This window comes from Anolis sagrei, chromosome 3, assembly GCF_037176765.1.
Source record: "Anolis sagrei isolate rAnoSag1 chromosome 3, rAnoSag1.mat, whole genome shotgun sequence".
NCBI lineage: Eukaryota > Metazoa > Chordata > Lepidosauria > Squamata > Dactyloidae > Anolis > Anolis sagrei.
The window spans coordinates 66740086-66761603 of record NC_090023.1 but is presented as its reverse complement, the minus strand read 5'-3'; the positions used below and the strand labels follow the sequence as shown (position 1 = coordinate 66761603).

The 21518-nt window shown below is 37.0% G+C and overlaps 1 protein-coding gene across 5 annotated transcripts in view; it reads left to right on the top strand.

The window, feature by feature from the left end:
• APP (amyloid beta precursor protein) overlaps window positions 1–21518 on the top strand; it is a 185666-nt gene that overhangs the window by 125880 nt on the left and 38268 nt on the right. For 2 of the 5 annotated variants that reach the window (XM_060770470.2, XM_060770469.2), the window contains exons 7-9: window positions 8775–8942; window positions 15955–16088; window positions 20775–20849. In XM_060770470.2, coding sequence (XP_060626453.2) covers window positions 8775–8942; window positions 15955–16088; window positions 20775–20849 — 377 coding nt within the window. The remainder of the gene's footprint in view (window positions 1–8774; window positions 8943–15954; window positions 16089–20774; window positions 20850–21518) is intronic. The other 3 variants (XM_060770473.2, XM_060770472.2, XM_060770471.2) reach the window with 2 other exon arrangements.

Genomic DNA, 21518 nt, shown 5'->3' with positions numbered 1-21518 from the left:
ACACCCCCTTGTGGTGCTTGTTTTGCTCTCTGTGCACCTGTTCAGAAGATTTCACATCACTTTCTGTCTCTGTGATTATTGGATTTAGAAAAAATTGTGGAAACAAACATTGGGGTTAAAGGTGGAGACACCTTTTCCCCATGATAACTCTTCCAGGAGTGAATTTCCCTTCCAAGGGGCAGATTTTTCTCACTTCATGTTGTCTCACTATGAGTCGTTTGTAAGTCAGATGTTTGTAACTCAGGCACTGCCTGTATTTAACAAAAGATACCTCTTTCCATATCTGTATAATTTTTGGAAACTTCCCAGCCACTTTAGCACTTTATATAGAGCATAAACCTCCGCCACAAAAAAAGCAAAATATTGTAGTGTGAGTCAGATGACAAATTAAGATTGGATAGTTCTATTACAATAGGGATTTTCAGCATCCAGAGTGCTACAACAGAGAAGCTCTTTCAATTCTCTTTTCTACCAAGTGCATTTTAGAAGGGCTTCCCTTATTAACTTCAGTGGACAGACAGGAAGACGGGTTTATGAAGCGACGGACCTTTTGTTATGGGGTCCTAAACTCAAAGTAATGGCAAAGAGAATTGTATGGCTCTTTCTTTCTGAGATTCCAAAACAACAATGTGTTAGAAGGAATTGAGGGCCTGAATGCACATATCAGTCTATATCCAGTTATGCTATATAGCTAGCACAATATATGTTGCACTAATGATGGTTCCTTTGCAGGTTCAATGCACAGTGCAGGCCTGCACAACTTGTGACCATTCCTCCAGGTGTTTTGGACTTTGGCTCCCAGAATTCCTGGAAATTGCACATGCTGCCTTGAGTTTCTGAGAGTTGGAGGCCCAAACATCTGGGGGGGGGGGTACAGGTTGTGCAGCCCTGGCATAGTGAAATGGTGCTATTCAGTAGAAATTTTACTGTGCAAACAACTTTGCAACTAGCTGTTTAACATTTTGTACAGCTGGTTGTAGAACTACTTTATACAGCTTTCATAGAGTATAATCCATCACAACTGCACTGACAGGGGGTCTTATCACACTAGATCTTAAAGAGTAGGTAAAGAGCGTGTATCCCATCTGAAATCCTGGGATTTGTGATTTAGGGAGGGACCTTTAAACTGCTCCGTCAGAGTCCTGAGCCTCATTATACAACAAACCCCAGAATTCTGCATGAGGCAGTAACGGGGTTTGAGATGGGATGCACACTCTTTAAGGGGTTTTCACTCTGCTAACATAAAGGTGGATTTAAGCCACCCTATATATCCCCTCTTCAGCTCTGTCATTCTGTATAGTTAAAGAACAAGGGTTCAGAAGTTTCAGAGAAAACAGAGAAGATGGAAGAGGCTGATAATGCTTCCCTCCTACATAACTTGCTATGTTGCATGCATCAAGAGGAAGGAGGTAAAACAGAGCTACTATACATATGAAGATCTCTTCACATATAAGCACTATGCTCATGAAGGAAAATATTGTGCTGAATCTACTATAATTTCTCCTCCCTCTTCCTCCCAAAGGATGTATGTTCATGATTATAAGTGTGATGACAGTTCCATGCTATAAAACATACTGGCCTAGATCCAGTTAATAAATGAAAGTCAATAATAAGTAAATGGAAATCAGAAGCATTCTTTGGTACACAAATATGCTTCCATTTTCTAGGACCATAAAGGTTTTAATCCTACTTGGAGAATGACAGGTGGCAGCCTGTTATTCCATGCCTATCCGCAAACATTTTTGAAAAAGGTGTGGTTTTGACAGCTGTTCTGCTTCAGGAAAACAAGAGATGATGAGGAAAGAGGAGAAAATACCTTTCTTGGACTGTTTTCCTTTAATCTGGTACCATTTCTATAACCCAGAAAAATCCCTGAATGACAAGGTGAAGCTATATTTTTTCAGACATTCAGTAGCATCAAGAAACACAAGTCTCTGCTGCTGAGCAGTTTTCTCCTAGACACCTGTTTCCTTGGGTGGGTCTGTAATTAAGCTGGAATTTGGTTCTTGTAAATTCAGCTATTTGTGAGCTGTAATGAGCCAAGCAAACTTTATCTGAGCTCTCCGTTCCTTGACCATTGTGGATGGTACATAGTGCCACTTCCTTTTTCATCACACTTTTCAAGGAAGTAGAAAACTACAGGGAAACAGAGATTGAATTCCCATCATGAAATAGAGAGATCAGACACAGAAAAAATGGATCTAAAAGTCCATTTCCTAGCCTATTTTTTTATAAGAACTTCTGGAATAACCTGTGAAGATAAAAACACTGTTAAGGGGATTTAATCTGTAAGACTTAACTCACGGTGTATTAGCCACCTAGTGATAACTGTCCCTGGGCCAGATGTCACTTCCTTTGACCAACTTCAAGGACTTATGGGCACCAAAGATCCCAAAGACCATCCAAAATGCTTTGGCTGCACTCTCAGCCAATCATAAGTGAAAGGCCATCCTGAGGGCACTCTGTCCCAAACCTCAGGGTTTTTAAAGATTGAGAACCCTCATTCCAGGCCCAAGGGTAGCCCCTTTTTCAGGCTCCCGACACACAAAACTTATAGGAACTGTTATGGAACTCCAACCTTCACCCTCTGGTGGGGGGGGGGGGGTGCCAAAAGGCCTACCAAGACTATTTCAACTTTAGCATGCTGTGGTTCTTTTTTAACTTATTCAGGGAAACCTCTTGAAGTGACTCCACCTAAAGCCAATTGCGACCCCTTTTGAAACAGTGTGGAGTAGGCAAACAACATTTATTTATTTATTTATTTATTTACTGTATTTATACCCCGCCCTCTCAACCCCATAGGGGTCTCAAGGTGGTTTACATATTTAGGCAACAAATAGATGCCAAAAATACACATAATAAAAACATGAGCATTAAAACAATGGTTAAAATCTTAAAACCAAATATTTAAAATCACGCAATGATAAAACCCCAAGGAACACTGGGGGGGTGGGCAATCCCACCCAGTCCTCATGTGATTGGGGACCTTCACCCCCCCCCCCCCAGTACCTTAGGCTTTGCCTGCTGGCTTTGAGTGACCCATTCTTTCACCATTCTGCCACAGCTTTATGACAAAGTCATCTTTGTATCTAGTCCTCAAATAATTTTAGATTACAGCACTTCTTGAAATAATCTCTTGGTTTTAGTATATGTTCGTCTATGTTCACTTAGAAGAATAACAGAGCATAAAAGAGTTTTCCAGGGTGAAAGAGTTTTTCAATGTCAGATTGTTGTTGTAGACTTTTGCCTACCACTCCCTGGGTGAAAGATGATCAACTTTACTTACCAACATCAACAAAGATTCATAGTAGTGTGCAATGACAACTTCATTGTGTTTCATGTCACTTCAGTCTGAAGAATGTCGACGAAATGCAGGGTGCCATTTTCGAAGGTTCCAATGAACTCCCATGATGCTGAGGAATTTCTCAATTCATCCATTCACTGAGTTTTCTTTTTCTTTTTTTCCCTTTGCTTTGCTTTGCTTTCTACTTAAAAGTCCTTCATGGTTGTTCATGTTTAATTGTTCCTTTAAAAAAAAAAAAAGGTTTAGTTGTGTTTATTACCAAACTAATCTTAGAAGGAGCCCCTGGTGGCGCAGCGGGTTAAACTGCTGAACTTGCTGACCGGGATATGGGGAAGGGTAGGAGTGTTTAGATTAGTGTTAGTAAAATAATACATCTTAACAAATATCTAATAAATCATCAAGAGAGAGGAGGGCAAGGGGAGGGCAATATGGAGGGCAAGGGGAAAACATTATATAACATTTTACTGTAGTATTTCCAGTTTTTCATCTCTGTTACCCTAACATCCATTGCTTCAACTACTAAAAATCCATAATGGACTATAAGAGGAGTCTTATAGTCCATTATTTTTAAACCCCATAGTCATGTCTTCTTTAATCATCATATTTTTTTCAAGTTGCTTTCTCCTTAAAAGTTCTTGATTGTTCCTGTTAGCTTGTTCTTTAAAAAAAAACCCTCTGGTTTAGTTGTGTTTATTACCAAACTAATCTTAGAAGGAGCCCCTGGTGGTGCATCGGGTTAAACCACTGAACTGCTGAACTTGTTGACCAAAAGTGAGCTGTCATTGTTTGCCCCAGCTTCTGCCAACCTAGCAGTTCGAAAACATGCAAATGTAAGTAGATCAATAGGTAATGCCGTTCCATGCAGTCTTGCCGGCCACATGACCTAGGAGTCATCTACAGACAATGGTGGCTCTTCGGCTTAGACATGGAGATGAGCACCATCCCCCAGCATCAGACATGACTAGACTTAATGTCAAGGGGAAACCTTTACTTTTAATCTTAGAAATTTATTAGTCGAACCTGTTAGTAAGTTAGTGTTATATGCACAGGATTTAATATATATCATTGTCATTCATCCCCCCTTTTTTCACTGCTCAGCCTTTCTATTAGCTAATATATCTTGTATGAGGAGTTGGTCCATACTTTTTAAAAATATATAAAACAAAGTTTTGAGTCATCAAATTTCAAAATCTCGTTCTTCTTGATCTCTTGTTCAGCCAAAAAAATTCTTTCTTTTTTCTTCCAGTCAGTCCCAGAGTTTTTAGTTTCAACTAGCCCTGGTCATTTGGAATTCTCCTTTATTTAATACCTGCTTTTACAAAGTCCTTTGCTAGCCATTCAAGAATATAGTCTTCCTCAATCATCTTTCCTTCACTGAGTTTTCTTGTTCTTCTATTACACTTGTTTACTAGGAGATTTCATCCTCCTGTTATTTTTTAATACAAATATACAAATAGCCTTAAATCATTTTGTGCTTGCTGAAGGGGTGAGCAATCATCAATAAAGAAAGTTACGAGTCATATTGCAGTCTTGTAAAACACTTGACAAGCTTGTAAGTAACAAAGCATCTGGCAGGTACTGGAGACTTTGCAAAGGTCTCACTGCCTAACCATGTTTTAGTGATGCTTCTGTTTATTTGAAATGTCTCCTCTCAATAGCAAATTAATTGTTTGAAGTTGATATTGTAAATACAAACACTTTATTTGCAAAAGGTATTGTAGCTCTTGAACTCTAAGGCTTTGCACCTAGTATAGAGGTATGTGCTTTTTCTGCAGCAATTAGGTGCCTTAAAGCCAAGGCTGGGGTGTTGTGATTCCCGGATAGTGTTGAACTGCATCTCCCATTAGCCCTAACTAGTACCGCAAGAACACCAGGGCATGCACAGAGACTCCTCTGTAAGCTGTAAATATACCAATGGCTGCAGAATTAAGGAGAATATACAAGCTTAACTCAGCTATGTTGGAAGCTTTGTAAATATGTCAGAATGCCTATGTAATTGAGGATATCATTTTTATATCCTAAGCAGGATATACTACATGTTCCATATCAGTACATGGAATCAGGGTTTCATACACGAAAACATATTTTCCTAAATTGAGGCATTAGTCCGAGCTTGCGTAGACCCACTGAATCAATATCTAAAAGATAAAACAACACCAGAGCAAATTCCATTCATAGAGTGGACCAACTCTAGTTTAATAACAACATAAAAGTGGATTTATAACATTGCATCCAGCAGAAATATTTATATCATAACAGATGTGACAAAAAGCAAGCATTAACAAATAGATCATCTGAGTTTATTCAGTTTGACTTAATTGTAGAGTAAAATTAAAACTTTTCATAAAGCCATGATATCAAATGCCATATATGAACTTTAATGATACTTAAAACATTGCATATACAGAGGAATTATATATATATATTTTAAAAAATGGCCATGAACACGTGGTCAAAATCGTAATCACGTAAGAAAACAGCCCAATCATCTGCATGGCTTAAGGAGGTCAAAGTTGCTGTAACCTCACAAGAAAGTTCTTGTCAATATAGTATATTCTATTTAGGGAGAAAATGTTAGAAATTCCGTGTTAATGCTTTGTCCTAATTACTGTTATATGTTTAATACTTTAAAAAAAAAAAGAAATATCCATAACAAAGAATTGATTTTGAAATGGGCAAATAGAGTGGACATTTGGTCAACAAGAAAACTGATGTAGGTTTGGTTTGTGTTTGGTAAAATATACATCTTTCTTAATTACATGTTTATGGCCCTGGTCTGGTGAGTTTTGTCTATAGCTCCCAGAATTTCCCAGCATGGTCAGGATTAACCATGTTGTCTGGCTAGCGAATTCTGGGAATTGTAATCCAAACAAATAAGTATTTCACACGCGGGTCATTCACCTCTCAGATCCAATACATGATGATTTGTAAGAGGGTTTTTTTTTGCATTTCAGTATAGTTCAATGTTCTCTGTTCTGTCCTTTCCATATTTATTCATCTACAGTGATGTTTATCTGTCTGTTGGGAAGTAAGTATTGAGTAGTTGGGATTGACTTTGTAGAACAATGCATTTTGTTTACTGAGGCTCAGAGACTCATGTGCATTGCACTTAACAAAGTTGGAAATGCTGCTTTTTGACTTGTAATTCAAAATCCCTTGGGGGAGCTTGGGATTTATAGTCAGAAAGTAACCTTTACACACTGTGTGTAAAACATCAAAAGACTTGTCCATTTTCTATAGAATGGAGGAACCGAAGGCAGCAAGCAGAAGAAGAAGCCGAGGATAAATTGGAAGCAAATGTAAGATGAATAGTGTCATTAAGACACTAGTAAAAAGATATATTATTTCTATCAAACACCAAAAAAAAAAAAAAAAAGCACCATGGTGGTGCAATGGGTTATACCATTGTGCCGGCTGAACTGCTGACCTGAAACCCTGAAGGTTGGCGGTTCGAATTCATGAGATGAAGTGAGCTCCTTTCTGTCGACCCCAGTGTCTCATGTGGGGCATGAGAGAAAACTCTCAAAGGATGGTAACACATCCAGGCGTCCCCTGGACAATATCTCTGTAGACGGCCAATTCTCTCACAACAGAGACAACTTGCAGTATATTCTCAGTTTGCTTCTGACACAATAAAAAAGTGAATTCACATATTATCTGGACATATGAACACAATTGATTTTGAAAATTGTCAGTACAAATTACATTCCCAAGACCCATTAAGAGGTGAGGCATATAATGAATGCATTGTACATCAAAATATGCAATGCTGATAGAGTAGATAAAATAGCACTCTTTTCTTTGCAGAGTGCAGTAAATCATTGATACCTTAGTGTGATGAAGAATTCACAAAAATAGAGATTATGATGATGATGACGTAGAAGTAAATGAAGAAGTAATTGAAACTCACTTCAAGCTACTTGATTCCTATTCCAATTTTTCTCATAGGCTAAAAATAAATGTTTAGAAGTAAATTTTAATTTTTCAGAGTGTTTACTATATTTCTTCAATTCTTAAACTTTTTTTCTCTAAAAATCGGGTGCATCTTAGAATTACAGGTGTATCTTACGTACTTTTATTGGTGGTGACACTAAAATTAGGGTGCATCTTACAATTAAATAAATATAGTAATTCTTTTTGGTTTTTGACATTGTGTTCGAAACAAATAATTACTTTTTTTGCCTTCACTGACTGTTGGGGGATTAATACTGCCAGTATGTAGTAAATGCTTCAGCTTTATTCTTAAAGTGTTTGCCAGTTCCAGAGTTTACTCCAAATAAATTTGAAAATGTACACAAACCAAGAACTCTGGTGAATGTAGCTTTTATTTTGAGGTATTAATATTTGAGGTGTAATGTTTCCTGTTTCCTATTTCCTTCATTTTTGCTAGTAATTTTGACCTTGGTAGCAATTAATTTGGACACCCCACAAAGAGCATAAAGTCACCATTCTACAGTCACTTAGCAGTGAGTAACCTCATTAAATTCAATGGGACTTACTTCTGGGGTGATATCTTTACAACTGTGCTGGAAGATCCCAGTCAGGTAATCGTTTTCTCATTAAATAAATGCTCTGTTGAAAAGTATATGTTTTCAAAACCCTTCTGTGTTACTGACAGTACAGCTGCATTTTTTTTTGTCCGCCAAACTGGAAAACACGGACATACTTAACCCAGCTCCACAAATCTGAATATTAACCCTGTTCTGAAGAGACACATGATGAAAGGGAATAAGGAAGGACAATAAAAGTACTGCTTTATAATATGGAAAACATGTATCTAATTTTTTTTCCTGTTTGGAACATTATTGGTAAAGGGCCACAGATATGTACACTAGTGAGAAACTGTATCTGAGTTCTGATCTATATGTTTGTTTTTTTACCATTAAGAGATCTTTGATTCAGAGATGTAGTGACTAGATGAAATTTCAATGAAAATTTAAAATGTGAGCAAGCAAATCTATTCAGTGATGCATTCCATAAGATATGTTCATATTTCACATGCAGGAAAATCAGATGTGAATTTTAAGAGTACAATTGGTCTTGCTGTGTGTTAAAATATTCCCAATTTCTCCTCCCTGATCAACCCTATAATATAATATTTTTCATAACAGAAATAGATTCCACTGTATTTTTAGTTTTTGTAATAAGATATTATATTTTTGTAATGTAGGGATGCATGAGTGTTTCTACAACAGCTTTCAATTTGCCTGCTGGACTTACCAGAATGAAGGAAGAACAGTAGATCTTAGTTATATCTGGTTTCAAAAGTGGGGCTTAAACCATTTGGCTTTTGGAAGATATAACAATGGTGTATCATCATGCAGTTCATAAGTGAATATGAACCATATCGTAATCACTCTTAGGGTGACCTTGGTATTCCAGTGTGTAAATACAAGTAAAGATATGTAGAATAGTATTAATAATTCCACTTTCACGCTAAATATAGTTCCTCCACATCTCCTATAATTAGAGGTGTGCTCTGAACAAGCTGAGACTGGTCCTTGCCGAGCAATGATCTCCCGCTGGTACTTTGATGTGACTGAAGGAAAGTGTGCACCATTCTTTTACGGCGGATGTGGTGGAAACCGAAACAACTTTGACACTGAGGAATACTGCATGGCAGTCTGTGGCAGCGTCAGTAAGTGGACCTCTCCAGCCTGTGGCAGTCTTTCTGTCTTTCCTCTCTTGTGCCACTCTGCCTCTGCTGTTCTGTAGCGGATTTTTACAAACTTCCCTGGAAGTGGGCCTGTCCGTACCACCACTAACCATATCTCTGTCAGCTTCTCTAATTGCCCACGTCTTGTAGAGTGTGTTTGGCCATTAGTACGTGTCTCTCTCGCTCGCTCACTCACTTGTTCTTTCTATTCAAGCATGACAATTGGGGACTTCTTTCATCTTGTGTTCTAGACACAAATTGCCTTGCAGCAATGTAATGAAAATTGGGAGACAAGGCACTTAGAGGTATAATCTCTGTTAGAGGACTTGCTGTAGGAGTACTTTAGCTCTTGTCCATCTGTATATTTGTTATCATGCATGTACAATGCATAATCAAGCCAGCAACAAACATAAGCCTGTAGAATTACCATTCATTATTTCATTTCATTTGCTATCATCTTTCAGTAAAGTAGCAAGCATGCATTAAAATGCTGAGACACACAAATCCACACATTGTAATTTTTTTTCTTTATGAAATATATTACATACATACATATATGGTTCTTTATTATTATTGTGAAAGGGAATCAGTGTGGAAAGAGACTGATTTATATATGTGTGTGCACCATTGATGTATATTTGATAATCAAAAGACTAAGGATGGATCTATACTGACCCATTAAATCAGGCCTGATCTAGGGCAGAATTGGACTGTCCTCTGACTTTGGTTAATGTGGGGCAAGGCTGTGTTCAGGTGGCCTTGCCCCACATTACCGCAGATCAGTTCCATATGATGTTTGGCCAGCACAGGACTGATCCAGGGTCCATCCAAACTAAGTGGTCAGTGCAGATGTGCCCTTCAATCTTTTTCTCCATTACACAGTTACAGCAGTTTAATACCATTTTATTACTCATAACTCCACCCAATTGATTTGTACCTTCCTTGAGCATTTAGGATTCTCTATAAACATTTACTAAAGTTTTCCTACCTAAAAATGCTAAGTACCTCACCATGCTACAGATCTTAGAATTCTGTTGGATGAAACTATGATAGTTAAAGTGTTGTGCAGATGATACATCTGAAACATTGTGTGCAGGTGATACATCGGAAACATTCCAAAACTGCACTGTTTTGCCACCAGACACACTCTTCTGTCTTTGGGAAGGGGGGCTAGTCACAAATCAAGCACCCAATGAGATTTTCCCCCACGGAGCCCTAATGTAGACAATATACCTTTTAATGTGCTTCTGACTTGAAAGTCTTTGTCCAATTAGTTGCTGTCAAAAGTCAGAAATACTAAGCAAGGTTTATTGTTTTGAACAAATGTTATCATGGTAGATACAGGAAGACTGCTTAAGTATTGTTTTGATCTGTTAGTATAAAACAAATACTTATAATGGTTTTATACTCTAGACAATTTAGTCTTCCTTTTCCTATGTGTTAATCAATTCAGTTTACAAAAGGGGTCAAATTAATTATGGCTGGCTTCCAGTAAATATTTAAACTCACACATAAGGCTGGTGCATGCTCTTGGGATATTTGGTTTCAAAACAAAATAAATCTTGATCCCAGTGTTTTGCTAACTGCTTTTGAAATTTTGAATTTTGCCTTAAGTTTGTCATGAGGTCTGTCCCTGTTCTCTGAAATAGCAGATATAAGCTTTACTTGTTCCTTGAGACTGGTGCAGTAATGTATTCTACAGTTGCTATTTTCATCCTTGCTTTGCATTTGAACCTTATATTAACTGGACCAATTGAATTAGGAAAGCCCTCCATTCTTTGTGTATAGCAGGGGTCCACAAACTTTTTAAACAGAGGGCCAGGTCACAGTCCCTCAAACTGTTGGAGGGCCAGATTATAATTTGAAAAAAAATGAATGAATTCCTATGTCCACTGCACATATCTTATTTGTAGTGCAAAAAACACTTAAAACAATAGAACAATTAAAATGAAGAAAATTTCAACAAATATAAAATTATTTGTATTTCAATGGGAAGTGTGGGCCTACTTTTGGCTGATGAGATAGGATTGTTGTTATTGTTGTTTGCTTTCAAGTCATTTCAGACTTAGGTTGACCCTGAGCGAGGGCCGGGTAAATGACCTTGGGGGGCCGCATCCAGCCCCCGGGCCTTAGTTTGAGGACCCCTGGTGTATAGTGTAATATTCTTAACAATTTCATCACTCTCGACTTTTGAAAGCTGAACGTGAAATTATTCCAGCCTCCTTAGCTGTATACAAAATAAAACAAAGGTGGTACTTATTCTTTTTTTTCACCTGAGGCAAATTGATCACAAGGAAAAGAAGGACAATTACAGTTTGACTAAAAGTGTCCTGGGAATCTATTTAGTTTTTTAAAAAAAATCCAGGGCTTAAACAGTATTGTGAAAGCAATGAATCACAGCAAACTTCAAGCTCACATTGCCCCCTCACCGTCTTTCCCAGATTGCTGTGAGAAGAAATTTGCAAGTTTTTGTTTGGGAATGGGAAGCAATTCCTTGTATTTTATTGTAAAAATCGTTCATTAATCTCAAATTTTAAGAAAAACAGTATGTGAATCTGTCTTATTTAAACATACCATAGTTAACGCTACTTAAGGGACAGATGACATGCAAAAGCAATTATCACAGGGAAAGAAAGTCACGTGAAATCTTCTGAACAGGGATGCAGACAGAAAAACAAATACTGCAGCAGTGTTAACCCTTCCTCATGCTATCCAAAGCCTGTGTGTGTATTCCTTTTTTTATTATTATTTTTAAACAAAATATATAATTAACCATTCTTTTTTTTTAAAAAAAAAGCAATATCTAAATCAGGAAATATAATATTTTTAAAAGACCAAAAAATTATTAATGTCTCAATACAACTTATACATAAAATCCTTGAGCATGTTAAAATTTTGCATAATTGCTATCTAAAGTAACAATATATGATAATAAAATGCTTCCCATCTAGTTTTGAAACATATTATGATTATAATTCTATTACAATTTTCTTAAATTCTGTTTTTATTATTATTTTATGCCCCTTTAATCCCAAACCCTTTTCTTGTGCCACCTCAACCAACTCATCTTATCTTTTAATTCCAAAATTTCATTGTTTCTGTTGCAGGTTTGGAAAATGTACTTGTGCTGACTTGCAAACAAATTCAACTTGAGAACAAACCTACAGTACCTCTCTTGTTCATAACCTGGGGGCTACTTGTATGTTCTTCAGTGCCATACCAAGGAAAACCTTTAAATGCAAACAGGTCCCTGATAGTTATAGTCTCCACTTTTTCATTTCTATCACCAACCAATCCATCCAAGCATTTCTTGAAGATGTTGTTGCATTGGCAGCATCTGTTTCCCCAGAAATCAAGAAAGGATTTTAAGTGAAAGGTTCCTTATCTCTAGCGCTTGCCAGTTTTCCTCAAGCTGCCAGCAGAACAAAACACTGCTTTTGAAATTTTGCCAAACATTGGTCTCATAAGTGGGTTGAGTGGATTAGCATTACCTTAACTAACTGTACTACTGTTGATAGTGGAATATCATAGTCTTCCTTTTTTTATTTGAAGTGGTGACTTAACTTCTGGCATTTCTTATGATTTATTTTGTTTTAAACAATAATTGTCATTAACAAGACATTTTTTGTGAGTCATTTTTATGAGTGGTAGCATTTAGACCCAAAGGTGCTACAGATGCTTTAAAAAAAACCCACAGAACTTTCCATTTAGCCATCCAATATCTTTTATAGTGCATTTCTTTAGGATGCTACCTATATAGATATTAGGCCATGGTGAAGACTTGGCATTTTAATCCAAGGGTCATATTTAGGACACTACCTTTGGAAGAAAAATCTTGAGGGTTTTTTTTTTCAAAACAGAAGGGGTATAGAAGTACCAGTTTACTCTCCCACAATCTGCTCCTCTCTTTCTGACAGCTTTTTCCCTCAACCAGTTTGATACCAGAAGTGAGGTCATCTGGAGTAAAGTGGTTTTGAAGAAAGGCCTCATGGAGTTAAGCTATGGGTGCATTATTTTTCTGGCTTCCTTTTGAATGTGAATGGGGCTGGCCCGAGGTTAGGCAAACTGGTCTGCTGCTGTCTTATCTGATTTGGCTGCAACTTAATTCTTGGGCAGGGTTCATATTCCTCTAACACAGTTATGCAGTCTTTGCCTGAGGCAAATGGAAGTTGTCCCAAGAAGCAATCAAATATCAAAGCTCATCCATCTGACTGCCCACAATAGGGATATAAATCTGTGACTAGTTCATTCTCACACATGAGGCCAGATAATTAGTTTTCTCTCCACTCCAGGAGAAAATAAACATTTTTCAATAGTATTCTGTACCCTCAACTTGCTTCAGACACGATAAAAATAATTAATTAATAGTATTCTATAGTTGATGGCCCTGAAGTGCTACATAGAAATTATTCTATGAGAACATTAAAAAATAACAGCCATCACAAACAACTTTCTGCACAGAAAATATCTCCTGCTCAGAAAAAAAGTTTTTTCTTTGGAGGCAACCCATTTTCTGTTGGGGAGGGGGGGGGAGTGAAAAAGAGCTTTTTATTCAGAAAGGTTCTCTGTAAAATAATTCCTGCAAAACACTTTTGTACATCAAAGAATAGGAGAAAAATGTGCAAAATTCTTGCTAACCTATTATTTTGACTGACAGGGTCTCCTAACTGTTGCAGCACCTGTTTTCTGATGTGGGAATGAATAGTTATAGATATTCTTTACATATAGCACTGTTCCAGGACTGAGTTGCTTGCATCTACTCATTTGTGCATGGAACATTCACTCTATATCCAGCAGTGAAAAATCAAGCATCTACTAGGGTCCTTTTTATGTAATTATATGAAAGGCAGAAAAAATGTGGGTGCTGAGGGGTGAAGTTTGCATAATTCATCATAGATTTCACATTAATGCCCATTACTCATTTGGAACCAGTTAAGTATGTATTAGTCTCATACTATACGTTAGTAAGATGGACATACTTACACTTTCCTATCTACAAAATATTGTAACCATTATGCAAGCAACATTTACTGCCTTTGCAAGAAATATAATCCTTGAAAGGAAAAAGAAACACCTATTCTCCCCATACAGCCTCTGACAAGTAAGAATTGTGCACTTACCATAGAGAAAAAGACCCAGTAGAGTCTTCAGAAATGTCTTCCTGAGACATTAAGAGTACGTGCCTTTTTGGATGTGCCACAAATCAGTGGAAGCACTTTGTGTGACATACAGAAATTTGCTCTTGTTGAGCAGGAGATTTCTGTTTGTGCAATCCTGCCCACTCAGTCTTGGCATTGTTCCCTAATGTTGACTCTGAAGCAAGTTTTGCTATCTGTCAGGGAGCTCCGTAACCTTTTCATTAGGATTTGAAGGACATAACACCTGAGTCAATACTCAAGATTGCATAGTGGTTCCGAGAATCATGACTGGAGCTGGAGAAACCTATTACCCTGACTCTTACTGATATCCAATAGGGCAATGTTTTCAAATATCTTAGCAGAGTAAAAAAGGTTTTCTATTAAACAAACAAACAGTAGCCATTTTAAAAATTGTTGTATTTTAAATATTTGTCATTTGGTTATGTAGTTTGCTTTATTACAATTATAACATATAATATGAAATAAAAGATTACTCTCCAAAATGCCATGTATGTATGAATATGATGCCCTTGATGGGTTGTGCTCCATGTAGATATGTAATACAAGGATTTTCACAGACATGGAAGAGCGCAAACGTTTGAGTCAAAATATTTAGTAACTTTCAGTTTGGGAAATCTGAAAAGCCTCAAGTGGTTGCAAAATACAATGCTGTGCTTGGTGACTATAAGATTACTTAATATGAGGCACTTGTATGTTATGGTTGTACATTGATAAACATGAGGGAATAAAAAATATATATTTGTTTAGAAATATTTATAAATTAGTTATGTCCAAAATCATCAAATGGACATGCAACAGTAATAAACTATATGCACACTTCATGCATACAGTACGAAAACATAAAAAGATAATATGTTGTCTGCAAAGTATATGTACAGAAATGCTTGTACAATTATGTTTTTCAGTGTGTTTAGAATGAAAAGAAAAATATGAAATATGTGAAAGAGCTAGATGAACTTCCACATAGTGGGTGTTGCAGTGGTAAAGGCCCTGCTTGGAGTGGACTTCAGCACATGTGGCGTCACCTACCTTTTTCAGACCATTTTAAGAACTGAACGAATCTATAGGGGAGATGAAAGTCTCTAAAATCCAAAGAATTTTATGAACTAACAATAAAATATTTTAACCACAAACTATTAGCAAATAAGCAACCATTGTAATTCAATTAAGCAGAAGTTTTAATTAGCCAGAAAACATTGAGTTTGAAAGTATTGTTGCACATTATTACCATGGAACTAAAGTTCTGCTACCTTAGTGACAGAAATTTTGGGTTGCATAGAAAAGTCTCTATTTCCTTTTAGAAGGGCATTATTCCTGCCTTCTAGAAGAATTTATTCTATCATAGCAATTTGACAAGATGTTTGCTTGTTGCCGTATTTAAATGAGATATATATATATAGTATTGTTGGAAACAGCATTACAGGAAAAGATCTCAGAGAGGAGGATTGTACCATAGTCCTATTGGGTTGTAGGCAATATGGATCAGGAGTTGAAATCATTTTAAAAACAGGTTCATGATTACCGATGCACATGTTTGCTTTTCAAAATAAAACATGTGATTTTCTACTTCACATCATCTCTTTATATACTAATAGACTGGAATAACTCAGATCTTTGCATGCTTTCTTCATTTACTTTGAGACCCTTTATTTGTGTGTGCTTTCTCTGCAGTGCAGAAAAATCTTTTCTTTGTGAAGCTACACACACACATGTGCTCTTCTAGTAGATAGTTGCTTTGAATGGCCATGCTGTGTTGGAAGTGTACCAATATTTCTATATTTCATTTTAAAGTAAACCTTTGCCTCTTTATTCCTTTCATCAATCCTTTTCATTAGTTCCCACCACAGCTGCTAGCACTCCTGATGCTGTTGACAAGTACCTGGAGACCCCGGGTGATGAGAATGAACATTCCCATTTCCAGAAAGCAAAAGAGAGACTTGAAGCTAAGCACCGTGAAAGAATGTCTCAGGTGAGCTACAAATGAGTATCTTTACTTAATTTCCCCCACTTGTTTTTCTTTGTGACGTTAGCAATGTTCATTCATAATGGGAAACTATCATTTAGTTCTATATAAATGAACCTTGGGCTTGTTCAGTTCCTTCCCTTCTTTCTTACTGGTACAAGGAGTTAAGCTTTTGTTGTATTCTTTTTCTTTCAACGTTGGCAAGCTGTCCTTAAGACCATTTCTGTGGGCAATGTGTCCCTCCTGGCCCCTCTCTTGTGCTTCCTCTCCTTACTGAACAAAAGAAAAATAGCTGGAAAATAGCTGGAAATTTTGAGATCTATCCAAGGGTGGAGAATGCATAGCTTTCATTATTCTGTTTCAGTCCAGTTCTTGTTTAGCCAGTATTGTGCCACCTGACATATGTCAGGAAGTAGCAGCCCATAATGAAAGGACCAAGGCAGTGACATCTCCAGCCCATCTTCTGTTTGGATATCAGCCAGCATGTCAATGCCTTAAATCAAGAAATAGCTTTCTAAGATCTACAGAGATACTTTGCAAGAACACCTCAGCAAGTGAGAGTCCAAAAGTGGCAGGTTAAAACCCAGAACCTCAATCTATGGCTGATACCAGTTGAGAAACTCCTCCCTGGGCACACAGAAGACTGGGCAACTTGGAAGGTGCTGAACAAACTGCACTCTGGCACCACGAGATGCAGTGCTAATCTTAAGAAATGGGAAGAACAAACCACAGACCACCTACTACAATGTAGATTGAGCCCTGCCACATGCCCAACGGAGTACCTTCTTACAGCAACACCAGAGGCATTCCAAGTGACCTGGAAATCTAATACAATGCCAAGTTTTTAACATTATTTGTGGGTTTTTTTAAAAAAAGAAATACATTATAACTGTAACCTCAATTTGCTTCTGACATGATATATTTATTTATTTATTTATTTATTTATTTATTTATTTATTTATTTATTTATTTGCCACATTTATATACTGCCTTTCTCAGCCTGGAGGCGACTCATAAATATTGCAGTTCTTTTTTTTTTTTTTTTTGTGAAATGCCAGTTGGTCATGTTCAAAGGACCACAGGTTTACCACTCTGCTTCCCCCACCCCTTTATTTCAAGAAAATGTGGGGGTGTCTTGATTCTTCTATTCAAATTACTCACAGGAACTTGCCCTTTTGGCATGAGGCAAATACCTCTTTACACATTGGTCCTGTAATGACTATAGAAACTCAGTTAGAGTGTCTCTGGGCTTGTTAGAATTGTTCCTTAATACTAGCTTCGTTTTACTAGCTCAGTTTTACAATCTTCTTCAAATAATGTTACAGGCTTCTATACATACCCATTTTGTTTTTTTGCTTGTCCATAGAAACAATATTTTAACAATTACCTCTTTTTCTTCAAGTCAAACACAACTCTGTAAGTCAAAAATTACCTGTAGTAGCATGTGAGCAACTCTGAATTTCATAGTGTATAATATTTAGATCCCTAGTTGTGAAGAAAAACCTATGCTTGCAAAGTCTAAATGGGATTAGAGTGATTAAAATTTGCCTTAATAATGGACCACATTCTGTTGCTCTAGCTATTCTTTCTCCGAACACACACACACACACACACACAATATGTGCCCTGAATTCTTAGGACTGCTTTGACTTTGAAATGGTTGGCTTCTTTAAATCTTCACCCAAAAGTTGTCATTTTCCCAGCATGAAAGAGCCAAGCCTTTGAAGTATCATAAATCTGTACGGCCCTGATAGCTTTGTGTTTTCATTGAAGAAGAATAGCTTTATAAGCGCATATGGGAAATCTCCATGGTCCTTGAGCACCCCATCCTCATTGAATGTGCATCTTTTTGTTGACTTTTTTTCTTGATACTATACATGTAGGTGTTCTCCCTCGTAAACAGACACAGACACACTGCAAGCCTCCTTTTTGAACATTCATATTTTTTCTAACCCTGTGATCTTCAGTATGAGATAGAGAGAGAGAGAGAGCAGTAAGATATACTTTTCTCCATTTTGGACTAGTATGTATGGATAAAGACAATCACCTTGTTCAAGTTCTGCAAGAGGCGTATATTCTCTGAAACAGAGCTAAACTGTCATATATTTACCTCTCCAACCAGTCATCTGAGCTATGACTTTGTTGTTGTGTCTTCTTCATCCTGAAGGTTTTAGAGCTGTGAAAATTTATCCACACTGAATACTGCTTTCCCACATAGACACACCATGGTATTAAGTTTTCATATTACCCTTAAGTAGGATACATAAATAGACAACTTGTGATCAAAACAACAATGCTTCCTTTGTAAAGTGGCACTGTCAGAAAGACATTAAAATGCATGCTGAAGAATGAGAAAAAATGCATAAGGATTTAGATTAGGAGTGGGACTCTGTCGTCCTTTATTTATTTATTTACTTTGCTTGTATACTGCTTTTCTCACCCAGGGGGAGGGCGACAGGACTCAAGGTGGTTTCCAACATATTTATGGCAAAATGTAATGCCTTACATACATATAAAACCTAACGTAGAGCAATCATGACATATAATTATCAACTAGATCATAAAACGTAACATTTAGACAATTAAAATGTGGAGTTAAAACATATTAATATAAACATTAAAATCATATAATCGAGAAATCATGGTCCAAGGCAATTCCAAACGTCAAATATCAATTGCACATAATTTCTGATCATTCCTTGTATTGCTTGCTACCCAAAGGCTTGGTCTAAAAGATTTGATATTTCCATTATTCTCTGCCACTGGCCAACCTGCCTGGGTCTACTGGAAGTCCAACAACATCTAGAGCTCACAGGTTCCTTAGCCCAAATATAGAGTGTTGTTTAAATGTTGGATAAAAGGATCCAATTTGAGAAAACCATAGACAGGTTTCTGTATTTTTGGAAGTGAATTAGGTCAGAGATTTCAGTAGTTTTGCTTTCCCCGTGTTAGAGATGGTCAGAAGATAGAGCAGGATCTGCTACTAGTTCTCCAGATAACTTACAGTGCGTCAGCAAATGTCTTGGACTTCCACTTGATGGACAGTAGAAACACATAAAAGGCTTTTTAGATAGGAGAATATTGAAAGAAAATATATGTATTTTTGCGTGGAAGTATTTGAGATCTCCTCCAGATCAAATAGGGAACCAGCATGGTGTAGTGGTTTTGATGTTGAATTATGACACTGGAGATCAGAGTTCAAACAGGGACCCATTCCTGCATGATCTTGGATGAGTGACACATTCTCATCCAAAATGAAACAAGCCAGAACAAAAGACTTTACAATCCCCTAACAGATAACAAGATTGAAGTTGTATGTGCAGAATCGCCAATACAACTTCTTATTTACAAAACTTTCCTTGTAAAATCTCAGTTGTTTTCATACCTGCCATTGAGAATGTTCAGTATGGTGTAATGTGCAGAGTAGCAGAATAGAAAACTGTTTGGGGCTAGTCATTATTAGTTTATTATTGGGAAGTTTATCTGATAAGCTACGCTGGGTAGCCCTTGTTAATATTTAAGTGGGGGCTGCTAAGGAATACTACATACTGTAACCTATATTTCAGAGGAAGGCAATGGCTAACCACCTATGAGTATTCTTTGCCTAAGAAAACTCCATACAAGCAATTTGAAGGCACTTACAAATGTATCAAGTGTTAAGATTATTCACAGGTCTTAAGGGTAAGGATCAGTGTGTTTTTTTTACCCAAACTGTACTTTGAAAAAATATATTTGGACATATTCCAGCCTAAATCCTGTTGTTAAGTCTGGGTACAGTGGAACTAATGAGTCAATGAGAGTTACCTATGTGTTTATTCAATGATGGATTCAATAACTCTGCTGTAGCTGGGAGTAACTAACAATAATCCAGCCACAGTCTTGGTATCTTTAAAAACATGGAATTCAGTATATTTAGAAGCATCATTGTACAATTATTTTCTTCAGTATTTGAGTGTGACATTTAAGTCACCAACAGTTTTGTGACTATATCCAAAAGCCCAGTTTACCTGTCCAAATGCATCTCCCCCTTGAACCATTGTGGAAATTAAGATCCTCTGGGGAGGCCCATTACTATCACAGGCCCGATTGGTGGGGATAAGAGAGAGAGGGCCTTCTCCGTGACTGCCCAAGCTCACCATGCTATCGGAAGCAATGCGGATTTTAATGAGACAAATGATTGTAATGATTTTAAGGTTTACGTATGTGCTTAGTCCATTTATGTCCCGACATTGAATGTTTGCGATTTATATGTTGTGCTCCGTCCTGAGTCCCCTTCGGGGTGAGAAGGGTGGAATATAAATGTTTCAAATAAATAATAAATAAATAAATTTCTTAACTGCATGGGAAAGAAGGAAAGATTTTTTTTGTATTTGCATTATTTTTCTAAGAACAAAAATGTAGTTTGAAAATGCAACTGAATATACATTTACCTGGCAGGAAATCTAATTAAATCAATGGTACATTGTGCCTGAAAAGAAATGCTTCGAATGTACTTGAAGTATCCATAAGGCATAGCAATACAGACAGCACTCAGGATATTTATTCAAATTGAAATTGAAGGAGCGGTCCTTCAGGCTTACTTTACATTTATCAGCTCAGTAATCTATTTTAAAGCAACCATAAATCTCAAACCACCTTAAGAAGTATGTGAACATAATAAAATGTGTTCATTTTCTGTTTACATCTGGGCAGGTCATGAGGGAATGGGAAGAGGCAGAACATCAAGCAAAGAATTTGCCAAAGGCTGACAAAAAGGCTGTTATCCAGGTAAAAGAAGAATGCCAATTAGGAATGTGAAATAAAAAATAAGTCTATGAAATAGAGTTTTGTACAATGTTAAATGTTTCTGCCTGTGTAAATGCATAGGCAAAACTGATAGAGGGTAAAAAATATAATATTATCACAACCAGAGTAAATCCAGTTGTAAGTTCAAACTACATTGATGCATTGGCTCAATGACAATACAGTAAACCAACACTTAGATATTTATATTGATTCAATAGGGCCACTGTATTTAGGACTAACAATTAAGTCTAGTTGCACCCTTACAGTGTTATTGAATCCAAGCAGATATTATTCTTTAGGGACATGTATGTGTTCCAGTTTCCCTTACATGTGTGGTATCCTTTATTGGACTCTACAGAAATTGGTATTCTTTTTTCCTCTGCAACACCCCCCCCCCCCCAATTTACTGAATATAACCTCTGATGCCTCCCAGATAGCCATTGCCTGCTTTGTGGGGAGAAGGTAGAATTCCAGAATAGTCTCTCTATAGAAAGATATGAAATATTAACATCAATGGTGAGATCCACTTGGGTCCTTCTGGAATCTTTAAATTGCAGGAATCATTTCATGCCTGGCTATGGGGACATACTGTAGAAAGATGCATCTGCAATTTTACCTGCTGTCCACAAAGCAGGGAATGACTATTGTGGT